At 45.0% G+C, this 13973-nt stretch overlaps 1 protein-coding gene across 6 annotated transcripts in view; it reads right to left on the bottom strand.

The window, feature by feature from the left end:
- STOX2 (storkhead box 2) overlaps positions 1-13973 on the bottom strand; it is a 149164-nt gene that overhangs the window by 31346 nt on the left and 103845 nt on the right. The window contains exons 1-2 of one of the 6 annotated variants that reach the window (XM_055710092.1): positions 9915-10274; positions 5063-8228 (exon numbers count right to left, since the gene is read on the bottom strand). The exons of the other annotated variants lie outside the window; for them this stretch is intronic. Coding sequence (XP_055566067.1) covers positions 5063-5156 — 94 coding nt within the window. The 5' untranslated portion in view covers positions 5157-8228; positions 9915-10274. Of the gene's footprint in view, positions 1-5062; positions 8229-9914; positions 10275-13973 lie in introns of those variants that run through there. 6 annotated transcript variants of the gene reach the window in all.

The raw sequence follows: 13973 nt of genomic DNA, 5'->3' as shown, positions 1-13973 counted from the left end.
TTTCACAGCTGAACTATGGTTCACTATCACCCCACAACTGAACAGCCGGTTCCAGATATCTTTTTTATGCTACCTGCAACTAAGAGTTTGAAGCAAATACTCCTGGTTTGACTCCCAAGACTATGATCTTGCTCATTACACTTTAACAGCTCACTCTGTGAACATGACTAAGGATCTTTGACCAGCCAATTCTTCTTATTTGTTATCCATTTTTTAACCATCTCCACTTTATCACATGCTAAAATGTCACAAAAACTAAAATGAGAAACAAACAATACTTGAAATGTTACCTAATGCAGGACAGAACCCCGTGCCACACTTGCTAATACAACCCAGTAAACTGCATTTGAATGAACCCATCAAGTCTTAACAGAAGAAACAAAGCCACCCACAAAACTCAGTCCCCCAAAAGCCCTGTATGTAAAACAATTGTCTTTTTAGAATTCGGTTACTAAAAGTTTCTTTCAATTATGGCCCATTGTGAATTATACGATATTTTTAAATGATGCAGAAAAATTTCTAACAGGTTTTGCAGCTAGGACCACGGTATGGGAGGGGAGGAGGGTTTGGGGTTGGTTGTTTTTTGCACAGAGAACTGTTACTATTAAATTAATTCGATTACTGTTAAAGCTGTATTATCATTGACTACACTGTTGCCTAAATTCCCAAATTACCGACCTCTGATTTAGTGTTTAACAATATGTTAAACAAGTATGTGCACAAAGTTTAGGTCAAACTGACCCACCCTCTCAAGCAGTTAAAACTGATGAACGAAAGGACTTCCAGGCAACCTTGGGAAACAAAGAACACCGTTACCTCAATTACCCAGAAAGAAGCCTCCAAGTGAGAAAGTTCTGGCCAAGAGGACACAAACCGATAAGGTGTTGCAACCCACAGAAAATCAGTTGCGAGCAGGACAAAGGTAATGGTAGTAACGGGAGAGCATGACCTCCAGCTCAAATAGCCCCTCTGCCCAAAAGAGGGCAAACCCCCACTTCGGGAGCATGCCCAGCTGGTAAAAAACCTTCAGCAGTGCTATCTGAGGATGCGCACTGATTTGCATCAGAAGCGAGACACTTGGATCCAATCCTGTTCGTGAACAAAAATGAATATGTAATATGCTATGAATATGCAAGCACTCTGCTGTGTGTAACGGGTACCCTCGAGTAGCTTGGTGTGTGTGTTAGGAGGAAAGATCCCGCATGCACCCTGTGCTGCAATAAACCAGCGTTGGCTTTCTAAACTATCATTTGGTTCGGAGAGTTCTCCTGGTTACGATTTTCAGTAACATCATCACCACTCCACCCCCTCAAAAAACAAAGCCTGCCTGTTTTCTGGCAGCAAACAGTAAATGAAGGGAAGATAGAAGCATTAAAAAAAAAATGACACTAGACGAGATTTGGCAAGAAAGCGAGCACATAAGAAACAAAAGAAAAAAACAAACAATGATAACCCTGGCTGTTTTCTTTTAGGGTGGGAATTATAAAGGCAGAGAAAAATATTCCTTTACAAACTCCTGAAAGCACAGAACATGGCTGTTGAAACATAACAATCAGCCTGCCTTAAACACATGTTCTTCACTATCCTCTTCAGTTTAGCCAAAATACATTTTTCATTGTGGCTGGGGAAGCTGCAGCAAATATTCAGCAACAGTCCAGTCAGCAGCTAAAAATATTGAAAGGTGAAGGGACAATTAGCAATACAATCCAAACCCACAGTGCACTCTCATTTATATTGACAGCTGTAACCACGGAAGGATTTTCATCCCAAAGATGATACTGCAGTGATTACAGCTTCTCAAACAAATAGTCATGACTGGCAGTAACTTCAGGTTAAAATAAGAACCTGCAACACTGAACACAAGTCCCATGGTACTGCAGCAGCCTTTAACAGCCCAGTTTTTCCTGGCTGGGAAAGAACCGATGAAAAGGCCAGGCATGGAATCAATTATAATAGTGCCAAAGTGGTTTTAAAATAAAAGGTTAGACACTCCAAAGACTTAGCAGTTGAGTTTACTGGGTCGGTTTTTTTTCCCTGTGGTGGAAAGCAGAGTTTTCACTATGGCTGGAGTACATTTAAGAAGATGTACTTTCACGGTTATAAAATCAAAATGTCTTACACCCTAATACATGAAGCGGCTATATTAGGATATCCTGCCTCTGTGCTCTACCTGCATGGGGTAGATGCAGTGGCCCCTGTTTCCCACAGTGGCTCAAAATACTTTCATATTCTGTCCTTTGGTCTCATTTGTGTGGGGATCAGCTGTGGAGATCGGAACACGGGAAATGCCATGGCACACCAGCTCAGCAACTCACCAAATCTGCTGCCTTTCAGGAGGGTCAAGCATCACATCTTAGAAGAAGCATTAGAAAACCAACTGCACACATTGACACTAGTACTGCATCTTGAAGGGAAATCCCCTTGTTCCAGACACAAACAGTTCTTTTGAGATCCTTAAGGATTGGCAGATTTTCATTTTTTCTCCCAATTAGTATGACTATCAGCAAATGCATACCTCCTCAAGAGAATGCCAGTACTTTGGAATCAGGGGTTCCCACAATTAAAACAACTCACTACGTTAAATGTTTCCTCCTGTCCAATTCACATGTTTTTTGCTTCTTAATTTTACTGAGCACTCATTTTATTACAGGAAGCAGTAAACCAAAACCTACAACAGGTGTTTTACTACTATTACAACAGTAACAGCTCCCTACCTCCTGCTCTTTTATTTTTAAGTTAAATTTCAGCCATCTGAAAGCCTCTCAGTACATGAGCCATAAAACCAAACATGGTATCCAAAACAAGGATGAAATTATCAATTTCAGACAGATCCCTCTTGCATGACTTCTTACACATCTCCTAATTTCCAGTCTTAGGTTTGGACTTTTAATTACCAGCCCCTGACTCATCTAACACGTTCACCACTGACTCCAGCAACATGCAGACCATACTCCTAAAAAAGTACAAAAACTAACATACCTGAGCAATACTTTGTCAGCATTCACCACGTTGCCTTACACTATGTTGCTAAGGTCACTATTTTGCAGAATTGCTCAACTGTTTTACTCAGCTGTTGCCAGTGCTTTCTAAAGTCCTCCTCAGCACTCTTAACAAACGTGAACAACTGATCTGACAGATAGGCTTACCAATTCATTATCCATTCCATCCTTCAGATTTCTAACATAGCTAGTAAACCCCAAACATTTAGTATTGATCCCTGCTGCACAGAACATTTGTTAACCATTTCCAGGGACCAGAACTGGTCATTGTTCTTTCTTCTCCCCAGTACTCTAAACTGAGCTTGACAAGACTTTTCTCTTGGACTTCCACCAAGCATTTGTAAAGCACTAGAGCATGGAAGAGTCCTTGTGCTCCCCAAGTGTTGCTATGACCCAGTTTTCTGAAAGATGAGAGCACGTAAAAATAGTTGTGTCTTTGCCCTCTTATTCAGTAGAGAGAGAGACCTGAAGTAGGATGGCAAGACTAGATTCCTGGGATGATTTCAGGAGCTGATGATGACCTTAATTTACATTGAACTAAACCAAAAAGCTACCAAAAGGAGAGGTTTTGGGATAATACTGGGATAATTTGGCAAGTACCCATTGGACAGCGAGAGAAAATCACATATAACAAAATTTTGAGATCAAAGCATAGGGGGTGTATAAATCCAAGCTCTGAACTACTACATTTTATGCCACAGCAAGATATATTTTCTTCACACACATTAACAACAAGAAAGGAATCATCCCTTTTCTTGTCATTCCTTATTCTGGACCACAAGAAAAAAGGCCTTACAGTTACTGCCATAATCTTTCAATGAGCTACCCCTACAGGCAGCACTTTAACTCACCCAGACCTTATGGGCTCAAGGGCACGACTCCTATTTAAAGGGCTACAAAGTGTCTCTGTCAGAGCTGGAGCTTGACAAGGAGCTCTGCTTCAAAATCATTTCTGACCATCAGTAAACACTGTGCTGCACATGGTGAAGGGGATCACAGAATGGTCAGGGAAGGGACCTCTAGAGATCTAGTCCAACCCTCCTGCTAAAGAAGGTTTACCTAGAGCAGATTGCACACTCATGTCCAGGCAAGTTTTGAACATCTCCACAGAAGCAGATTCCACAGCCTGTCTGGGCAGCCTGTCCCAGTGCTCTGCCACCCTCAAGGTAAAGAAGTTCTTCCTCATATTCAGAAGGAACTGCCTGTGCTGCAGTTTGTGCCCGTTGCCCCTTGTCCTGTCATTGGGCACCACTGAAAAGAGCCTGGCCCCGTCCTCCTGACACTCGCCTTTAAGGTATTTGTAGACACTGGTAAGATCCCCTCTCAGTCCTCTCCAGGCTAAACAGCCCCAGCTCTCTCAGCCCCTCCTCATAAGGGAGATGCTCCAGGCCCCTCATCATCTTCGTAGCCATCCGCTGGCCCCTCTCCAGCAGTTCCCTGTCTCTCTTGAACTGGGGAGCCCAGAACTGGACACAGCACTCCAGGTGTGACCTCCCCAGGGCAGAGTAGAGGGGCAGGATCCCCTCCCTCGACCTGCTGGCCATGCCTCTCCAAATGCACCCCCAGGATGGTACCATTGGCCTTCTCGGCCACCAGGGCACACTGCTGGCTCATGGGCAACCTGCTGTCCCCCAGGACTCCCAGGTCCTTCTCCGCAGAGCTGCCCCCCAGCAGGTCAGCCCCAGCCTGTGCTGGTGCCTGGGGTTGTTCCTCCCTCGGTGCAGGGCCTTACACTTGCCTTGGTTGAACTTCACGAGGTTCCTCCCTGCCCAGCTCTCCAGCCTGTCCAGGGCTCGCTGAAGGGCAGCGCAGCCTTCTGCTGAACTGGCCGCTCCTCCCAGTTTGGTATCATCAGCAAACTGGCTGAGGGGACACTCCGTCCCTTCATCCAGGTCCCTGATGAATAGGCTGACCAGGACTGGACCCAGCACTGACCCTGGGGAGCACCGCTGGCTACAGGCCCCCAGCTGGGCTCTGCGCCCCTGATCATGGCCCTCTGAGCTCTGCCGTTCAGCCAGTTCTCAATGACCCCACTGTCCCCTCGTCTAACCCACTGAGCTTACCTGTGAGGGTGTTATGGGAGACAGTGGCAAAAGCCTTGCTGAGGTCAAGGCAGACAACATCCACCGCTCTCCCCTTGTCTACCCAGCCAGTCATTCCATCACAGAAGGCTATCAGGTTGGTCAGGCATGAACTACCCTCGGTGAATCCACTTTGACTGTCCCTGATGACCCTCTTTTCCTCCACATGCTTCGAGATGACCTCCAGGATGACCTGTTCTATCACCTTTCCAGGGATAGAGGTGAGGCTGACCAGCCTATAGTTTCCTGGGTCCTCCTTCTTGCCTTTTTTGAAGACTGGAGTGACACTGGTTTTCCTCCACAGTCCTCAGGCACCTCTCCTGCTCTCCACGACCTTTCAAAGATGAAGGAGAGTGGCTTGGCAGAAACATCTGCCAGCTCTCAGATGGTGCATGCACCGCTGCTCACCTAGCCACTTGCTTTGGGAGGCTGGTACTGCTGACCAGCCCTTGGAAATGCCTACAGTGGATGTAAGTAGCCCTAAAAGCATTTTCTGAAACCTCCTCCTGCTTGTTTGGTAGCTACAAGTTTTAGTGTTGAAGAGCTGATGTTAGGGCCACTTAAAGAAAAAAACTAGGCTATAAATATTGAATTAGCAGCAGCAGCAGATTGGAGAGAAAAACAAGAAACAAAGTAAATAAGAAAAAAAACCACAGGAAAGGTTAAGAGGAAATGTGAGGAAAGAGATGATTTTTGATTCCTAAAGCAGGCGATGCAGCATATGTGATATTAATGATGAAAGAAGACTTGTTAAAAGAATCCAAATGCTTAGCAGAGCTAAGCGGAAGTAGGAATAATAACCAAATGGTAAGAAATAAAATTAGTACCTCCAGCTGTAGAAAGGCTGGGAAAGTATAAGGGTCTACAGGATTGCTGGAATAAGGGAAGTGGGAATGGCTGCATATATCAGTGAATAAAGCAAACAAATGGACAGTTGTTTTGTGAAGGCCAATCTGCATGTGCTCTGCATCCACTCGGTGCTTGCCTTTGTTTTGTTTTCTAGGCTGACCTTCACCCCGTGCCACACAGAGGATTCAATGAAAGCCTCTGTTCAAAGTCTCAATTAAAAGCCTGAAAGAACAAATGTATCTTGCACTGCAGCCCAAAGCCTGGGCCCCAGTACCAAAACCCCAGCAGCAGGAGCATGCCTGGCAGTTCAGGCACCTGGCTCTGGCCAAGGGAACCTGTGAACCTGCATCCTACACTACAGCAGCTTTAAACAAGCCCTCCCAGTGTTTGGAACAGGCAAAATAGCTAAAAATAAACATTTAGCTTGTTCTTCAAAGGGTTGTTCCTAAGCTTTTGTGTTGGAAGATCAAAGCTAAGGAAGGATGGGGGCTTACAGGACAGTAAAGAAAGCTGAGAGTAAATTAGTAGTGTGCATGCTAATAAGGCACACATGGAACATCACTCCACTGAGGGAGTAGGCTAGTGGTTTGGGCAGTTTGAATGAAAACATGTGAAAGCAGTTAAGCATGTCATCACCAATACCGTCTTTAGAAGTGTTCTGCTGCTTTATGAGAAGCTCTTCAAAACACACATCCACATGTAGTTTCATAGAAAGAAGGTGTAATCCACAAGAACTTGAAAATGTGAGGCCGCCCAAAGCGCATCCACCATGCTATGTGCTGTCTGCAAAGCCTCTGCGTGAGGGCTGGGCTTTTTTTAAGTTACGGTATTTTATTTTAATTCTGGTACATTTTACTGAGGTATGGCAACATAGATTTGTTATGCAGCATCCAGTTCAGTACACTCTCTGAACAGTTTGGGGAACATCTGTGTAACAGGGATAAGATAGAAATTGACCTCAGGGCTTTGGTCTAAAAGACTAATTTACTGCCAGAATTATCTTGGTGTAATTATACCTACGTAAATGCCCATTTATTCTGGAATAAGAGCAGGGGGTTTTAACCTGATTTAGCTTATAAAACTTCCAAAAGTTGTCTCAACTGGGGGCAGTTGTACATGCATAATCCTGCTAAATTCCTCTGTGTGACCTTTCATATCACACATAAAAGTGAAAATTAAAACCAGAATAATCAGTAGTAAAAATAAAACACAGATTTTATTAGAGGCAAGAATGTGTCTTCCTGTTGTTCAAACAAATGCTTTCTAATGTATTCAAAAAGTAAATGTCAAAACAAAGGAATTACCCTTTTCTTTTACTAGTATTTTTTCCCTGGGTTCTGACAGCTTCACTTTTGAAAAGCAGATAACCACTGACATTTAGAGTTTCAAGTACTACTTCTCTAAAAACTTCCTGTTATGGTCAAAAGCAGAGATATTAAAGGAGCCAAATTTGGTTCCTATTGCCATATGTTGTTTCTAATAGTCACAGCTTGAGTTTCAAAACTGATGTACATCTGCACTTCCCTTTATCTCCATTGAGTGCTGCTGTACTCTCAGTACTTTTGAAAATATCAGGAGTTACTTAGGAGCCTAATTTTAGGCACTCATTTCTGGAACCTGGCATAAAAGCTCAGACTTGAACGTGAAAAGAATCCACCTATTGGCTATTTGGGAATATCTGAAAGCCTCAGACACAAAGCCTAAAGTTATGCATCTCCTTCACACTTCCATCTCTAAGTAAGAGCCTGAAAGCCTACTTTAGGGCATAAAGACTTGAATGTGATTTACATGTCTCTTGCCTTGCTCCTGACAAACTTTTTTCAATGGAAGTTTTGATGTAATTAGTGTTCCCAAGAAAAGTTTTGGGTTTGCAAAATTATATTCTTCAGATGAAGAGGGATACAGAGTAAGTTGTTTGTGGTTTCAGAGAATATAATTCCAGCATTCAGAGTCATTTCTTCATGATATCTCTGGAGATTTGGGATGCAAAAGCCTTGTGTAACTTCACAGTGACATTTTCCTCCTGATAACTTCTTGCAAGGGCAGAAGTAACCTTGCCAAACAAGTTTTCCCCTCATATGCAGCCTCTGACTGTATCATTCATCACCTATGCAGGCAGACATCATGCAAGCCTGTTTGCCAGATACTGCTCCTTAGGAAGTGCTTGCAGAACACCAGAGTATATAAACTTTCCCCCAGGCCTCCAGAGCACGGGCCATCTCCTTCAACTACGGCTTCCATCAACAGTGAAGTCACAGTGCTGGCTTTGTGATATCACAGCATTCTCCGTAGCAACAGCCTATGAGGTCACAAATAAAGGATTATCACTTTGCTGCAGGATTAAAGGAACTAAGAAGCTGGTCTGTCAGGAAGATGGATTTTACTTCAAATAATGGGAATTAGGAGAACGCTGAAAATAAATGGGTTGTAAATTGTCTTTGTCTGGCATGCAGCTTTTCCAATAATATTGTAAAATAAGATACTGTGTGCTTTGACAGCTCCCAGGTAACTGAGCGAACTGCAGGCTGCCTCCTGAGCTATTACATGGGAGATGAATCCTGAAACAACTTCCCTACCTTTTGACTCCTCAGTCATTTGCTTTTGAAAGTGCACACAGCAGGTCAGATCGTTCTCCTCAAACTGTCTGCTGGTTAGTTTATTCACAGGTGGTCAAAGCTAGCAGTAAGTTCCAGAAAGTGACCCCCCAAAAAGTAGAAAAGGAAATCTGGAAACATTTTGCCTTAGCCCACCTTACTGTTTAGGCAAGGGTTTGTGAAGATGATTTCAAACCTGGGGTCTATGTTCCTAAGCCAGAGCAGGGGGGAAAAAATGCACTGTAAGTTGTGGTACTTTATACTTGTTAAAAATGCAAGAAACGGTGATGATTTAGAAGACCCTTCCCTGCAAAATATACCTGCAGTCACAGGAATCTTTACTGCAAACATTACTGTTAGAATAACACACTTGCATGAATAATTTCGTTACACGCTTAGTGGTTCATTTTTTTCAACAATATCTGGTAACCTGTCTGAAACTATTCCAAAGCCTTTATCTCCCTACTCCCCCACCATGGAGGAAATCAAGAATAGTACAAATACAATCACCTGACAAATGCTTCCTGGCCCCCCAAGGAACTACTGAGGCTTCCATGCAACTATCCAGAGCACAAAGTAAAAGTTAATTTAGTTTCAGCTTTTAAAGGGAGTTAACAGTCCATCGGGGGAAGGGAGAATGAAAGGAAGGATGATACCAGGCAAGAACAGACTGACTTACTAGATTATTCACAGAGATCCTATGGTCCATGCATGCTTGCACATGAAAACACTTTTCCCGTATTTTTGAAGTAATTGCCTACTTTTCCAGATGCCTGGCAACTCAGGCTGCCTGATGTCTGGAAACTAGCTACTGCATGCACACAGACTCATCTTACACGTGCAGCAGGTCCAACGCATCAGGTGTACTATGCATGAGTAATTTATGTCAGGGACTGTCCCAGATTTTAAGATGAAGATCTAAAAATCCTAAACCAGCCTGGTTTGTAGTTTTCAAACTGAACTGTGATGCAACCATAAAGCAGTTGTACAGCATCAGAGCATCTCGCAGCTTCAGGCAAATTTTGAGTAAGGGCCTACCTGCAGCTTACTAGAGCTGGAAGGAGAGGCTTCCAGCGTTACGAGTGTAGGCACTAATACCAATTTCTATTCTAGGATGGGAAGAAAACACTGGAGAGCACTGCAGTAGCTGATCAACACTTTACCTAGCCTCACCCACCGGTCTGGAAAATTGAATATCTATTTTGCAGTTGCACAACTGTTAAAAACACCGAGAAGAAATAACGCAGACAGATGTTTCACAGTGGTTTAAATACGCTTTGAAATTTCATAACCTATTTAAAAACGTTATTTGTTTCTTTGCCCTCCAGCCCTGGCAATAAAGAATCTCCAAAGCGCTTAGATACACCAGATCTACTGGCTTTTCCGCTAACCTCTACAGCTTTCCAGGCCCGTCAGTACCGGCCGGGTCCAGCTTTCAAACGAACGCTGCTCACGGCAGAGCCGGGCGGCCTCTGGAAGCGGGCACAGCGGAGGCACACGCGGCGCTGCCCCAGCCCGGCCACCTCCCGGCGGCCCGCCGCGGCACCACGCAGGCCCAGCCGCCAGCGCGCCCCCGCCGGTACAACCGGCCCGCCCGCACCAACCGACGCCCCGGCGCTCGGTGGGCCGCGCTACCGCAGCCGTTACTGTGCAGCAAAGCGGGCAACCGACTCGGGCGGGAAAGAACCGCGGCCCCGGCCCCGGCCCGGCGGCCTCCCGGCGGCGCGGTACCTCACCAGTGGCACCTCCCGGCGGCGCTGAGGCGCGGCCGCCCCGCCCCGGCATGCCCCGCGCGGGGGCACGGCAGCCCGTCGCCATGGCAACGCGTGGCGGCAACGTGCGGGGCCCGGGCGCAGCGCCTCCCTTCCCAAAGCCTAAAGGGAAGCTCGCAAGGCTTCAGGGCCCCCAGCACGGGCAAGGAAAGCACTATTCACCCAGCCCGACGATGCGATGTTACCCCGCCTTTGCGCTACGCACTTCCAACCGAACCCGGGGGCAGTGCTCTCCGCCGGTGAAGGCCGCCCGCGCCCCAGCCATTTTGGATGCGGGCGCAGCTCCCGCAGGACACGCACCTCTGCGCGCTGCGACCTCACGAACCACCCAGGCCCCAGCCTGGTGGAGCTCAGAAACAAAAATCAAACATTTTTTTGTTGATAGGTCTCTTTGGGCTTGGGGCTGTGGGGTTCCTTTGTGTTTTCATTTGACATTGGGCATTTTACATGGTGGTAAAGCAGATTTCCATCCAATTCCTGTTTCCGCGCGCTGTCTTTCTCACAAGAAACCCTCCCATCTGAAGCGAGGGCACAGCAGGGGCTTGGTACTCAAAAAAAGTGGTAAAGGTACAAAAATCCCTTTGCCTCCCCGAGGGCGGTGGCATGACAGGACGCGCACAGCTGACATCAGACGTAAACCTGAACAGTCACTGCAACCAAATCCACCCCCTTCTTCGAAAGGCTAAACCCTTCAAGTATCTTATGCAACTTTTTAACTCGATGTGGCTTCATAATTGATCCAAGGTTTTTGTTGTTTTGGTTTTAAAGTAGGTAAAACAAAGGACCACAGCAAAATACTCCCCTCTGGCTGCTGAAGTAGAATCTGAACTCGTACAGAAACTTGGGCCAATTTTCCACCTTTTAAAAAAGAAACTATCATCTAAAGGGACAACCATGAAGGAAACGCTTTTGCACCAGAACGGTAGAAAGACCCGCCACCTCTTTCTTGAATAGATGCAGGAGGTTCTATGACTCAAAAATGCTTTGTAAAAATGGTGACCAGCACACATGCTGAAAACCAAAGCTGCAGAGCAAAGCTAAAAACCACACATTCTCCATCTCTCTTGGTTCTGCTTATAGAATGATGTCTGATTACACAGCCTTAAAAAACCCACAAATCCAAAACAACATCAAAAGCAAAGCACGCAGGAGAATTATAAAGGCAAATCACAGGGTAACAAGAGGTGCTTGCTGTATATCCCAAGGATGAATTTGAACTTTGCTCTGAACCTAGGCTGAAGTCTTTCTTCAGAAGTATAAATGGGCATCTTGGGTTTTAGGACTGGTGTGTCTCATGGTCCATGGGCACTATGCACAGCCTAACCACACCAAACTGACCGACGTTTAGGAGAAAGCTAAAGCAGTATTTGTGCTACACTGGTGTTTGGGATGCAGCTGATGCAAGCTCTGGTAAGACAGAGGAGGTCTGCAGCATGCTGTGGTCACGAATCAGCACCATGACCTCATCCTCCTCCAGTGCTCAAGCACGAGGGAAGCTGAGATTGGACTAGCAGCCAATTAACCACTGATTCAGCCTGAATTTCAAAGTTCTTCCCTTTATGAGATCACTCATCGTTTGAATTACTTAAAAGAAGCTGCACAAATGCTTTTATTCCAGACTTTGACATGCAACCCATTACTGGAGCTGGCTAACCTGAAAGAAATGGAAACACTATGCTTAAGCAACGGAAAAAAAGATCAAGGTGGTAATGCAGCAGAGCAATACAAATATGCAGCAAAGGCAACTGCCACCACTCTTAAGCAAGACTGAGAACTGCTGCACAGCAGCACAAGAGGTAGGATCTCCCTTGCCCTGCAACAACACGCTGCAAATGCACATGCAATCTGCAAGACCGCTGGCACAGCCCTTTCATACTAAACAAATAGTTAAAACAGTGAAAAAGAAAAAACCAAACCAAAACAAAAAACTTGCTTTAAATCAGATTTCCCCATGCTAGACAGTACAAAAAAACTATAGCAGGCAACTCCTATGATCCTGCTACCTCTGGCATACAGGAAAACCCAGGCCAAGGCTCAGCACAGAAGCTACAAGCCAAGACAGTGCAAAGGTTTTTAAAAAGCTATACCACCATATTGTGTCCAAAGCATTTTCTTGCCCATACATCTATTTCCCATAGTACTTCTTTGGCTTCTCTGCATGATTAATCTTTGAAACCTTTAAATGCTGGCAATTGTATTTCCTTCACTAACGCCACTGAAATCCATCACTTCCCTCTACAAGTCAGGTACAAGGAAATGGTTCTTTAGTGGGTGACATCAGCAGCGTCTGGCATTTTACAAGATCTGGAAGATGACCAGCCCTGCCCCAAGGAGTTCACAGCCTAGTTCAGACAGAGCTAACATGTTTCAGATATAATCTATGAGGCCATGGAAGCATGAGATCATTTCCTCCTTGTGATCTTCAGCTTTATGTACTTATCAATTACTTCTGTTGAAAAGGTTCCTTTGAAAAATTAAAAAAAATTAAAAAAAAAAAGAAGAAAGGAGGGGAAGGAAGGAGAGGGAAAAACGAGGAGGGGGGAAACATGGTGGAGGGCAAAAAAGAAAGGTTCATAACGATTTTATCAGTTTTGGTATTTGGCTTTGGGACCAACCGTGTACCTCCAAGTTATTAAACATTCATGATTCCCTTTTTCCTCAAGTACAGGAGGAGGAACCTGGCAAACAACCAGGGAGGACAAGATGACTGACAATAGCTTACAGCTAAACTAGCAACTGTTCAACCACATTGCACAATCTATAGAAGATGTGCCACGACTACTAGCTTAAGGATGGTAAGCCTACAATCAAAAGCCATCATTTCTATTGGCATCTCATTTGTATTTAAATAAAATAAGGAAAAATCGGGTGCTCACGTATTTCTGCAGTATCTGAAGGCAAAGGATTCCTTAGCTTTCTCCACACAGTTTCTGTTATCTGGAAGCCTGGAATGATCTAACCACTACCTCCACATACAGGATTTGCCCAGATACTAAAATTCTGGAATTCTGGTGGAAGCTTACAGGTGTTTTTGCTCTTTTATCCTTCACTGCTAAAAAGGAGAGATTATGGCAAAGAGTAAACTAGGCTAGGCACTCAATTTGTTCCAACCTCCCATCTCTCAGATGCAGGTTCAAAAATGTCAACCTGAACTAACAGATGACCATCAAGCAAATTAGTTACACCAAGAACCAGATTTGAGGCTGTGCACTGACTAGTAAGAACCCCAGGAGGAGATCCTCCAACAGCACACCTGGATTTTTCCAGCCACCAGGAAAAGCTCCACACCCAATTCCTGCAGGCTAATCATCAGGATTCCCTAAACAGCACCAGGAAAACAGCTCTGATTCAAAAGCAAGGGGTGGTGAAGATGACAGAAAGCTGCCCGACCCATTTGTGGTGCATGCAGTGCTGTGACTGTAACTGATGGAAATGTGCCTGGGTCAGCTTCAGGCTACCCATGTGGGGTAACGCCCTGACCGCTCCAAGAGTTTTTGCAGTCTGTCTTGAACACTGTGGTGCAGCAGCTATACTGCTTATGTTAATAGAGCTGACTAGGTTAGAGTTAGCTCTGGCCTGCCTATACAAAATGAAGTCATGCTTACAGCCCCTAGTACTCAGCACATCCTAGACAGATGTTTGGCCCTTGTACACTTTTTTTTTTTTTTTTTTAAAAAT

Source organism: Falco cherrug, chromosome 1, assembly GCF_023634085.1.
Source record: "Falco cherrug isolate bFalChe1 chromosome 1, bFalChe1.pri, whole genome shotgun sequence".
NCBI classification, from domain to species: domain Eukaryota; kingdom Metazoa; phylum Chordata; class Aves; order Falconiformes; family Falconidae; genus Falco; species Falco cherrug.
The sequence above is the reverse complement of the archived record's forward strand: the minus strand, read 5'-3'. Positions and strand labels throughout refer to the sequence as shown.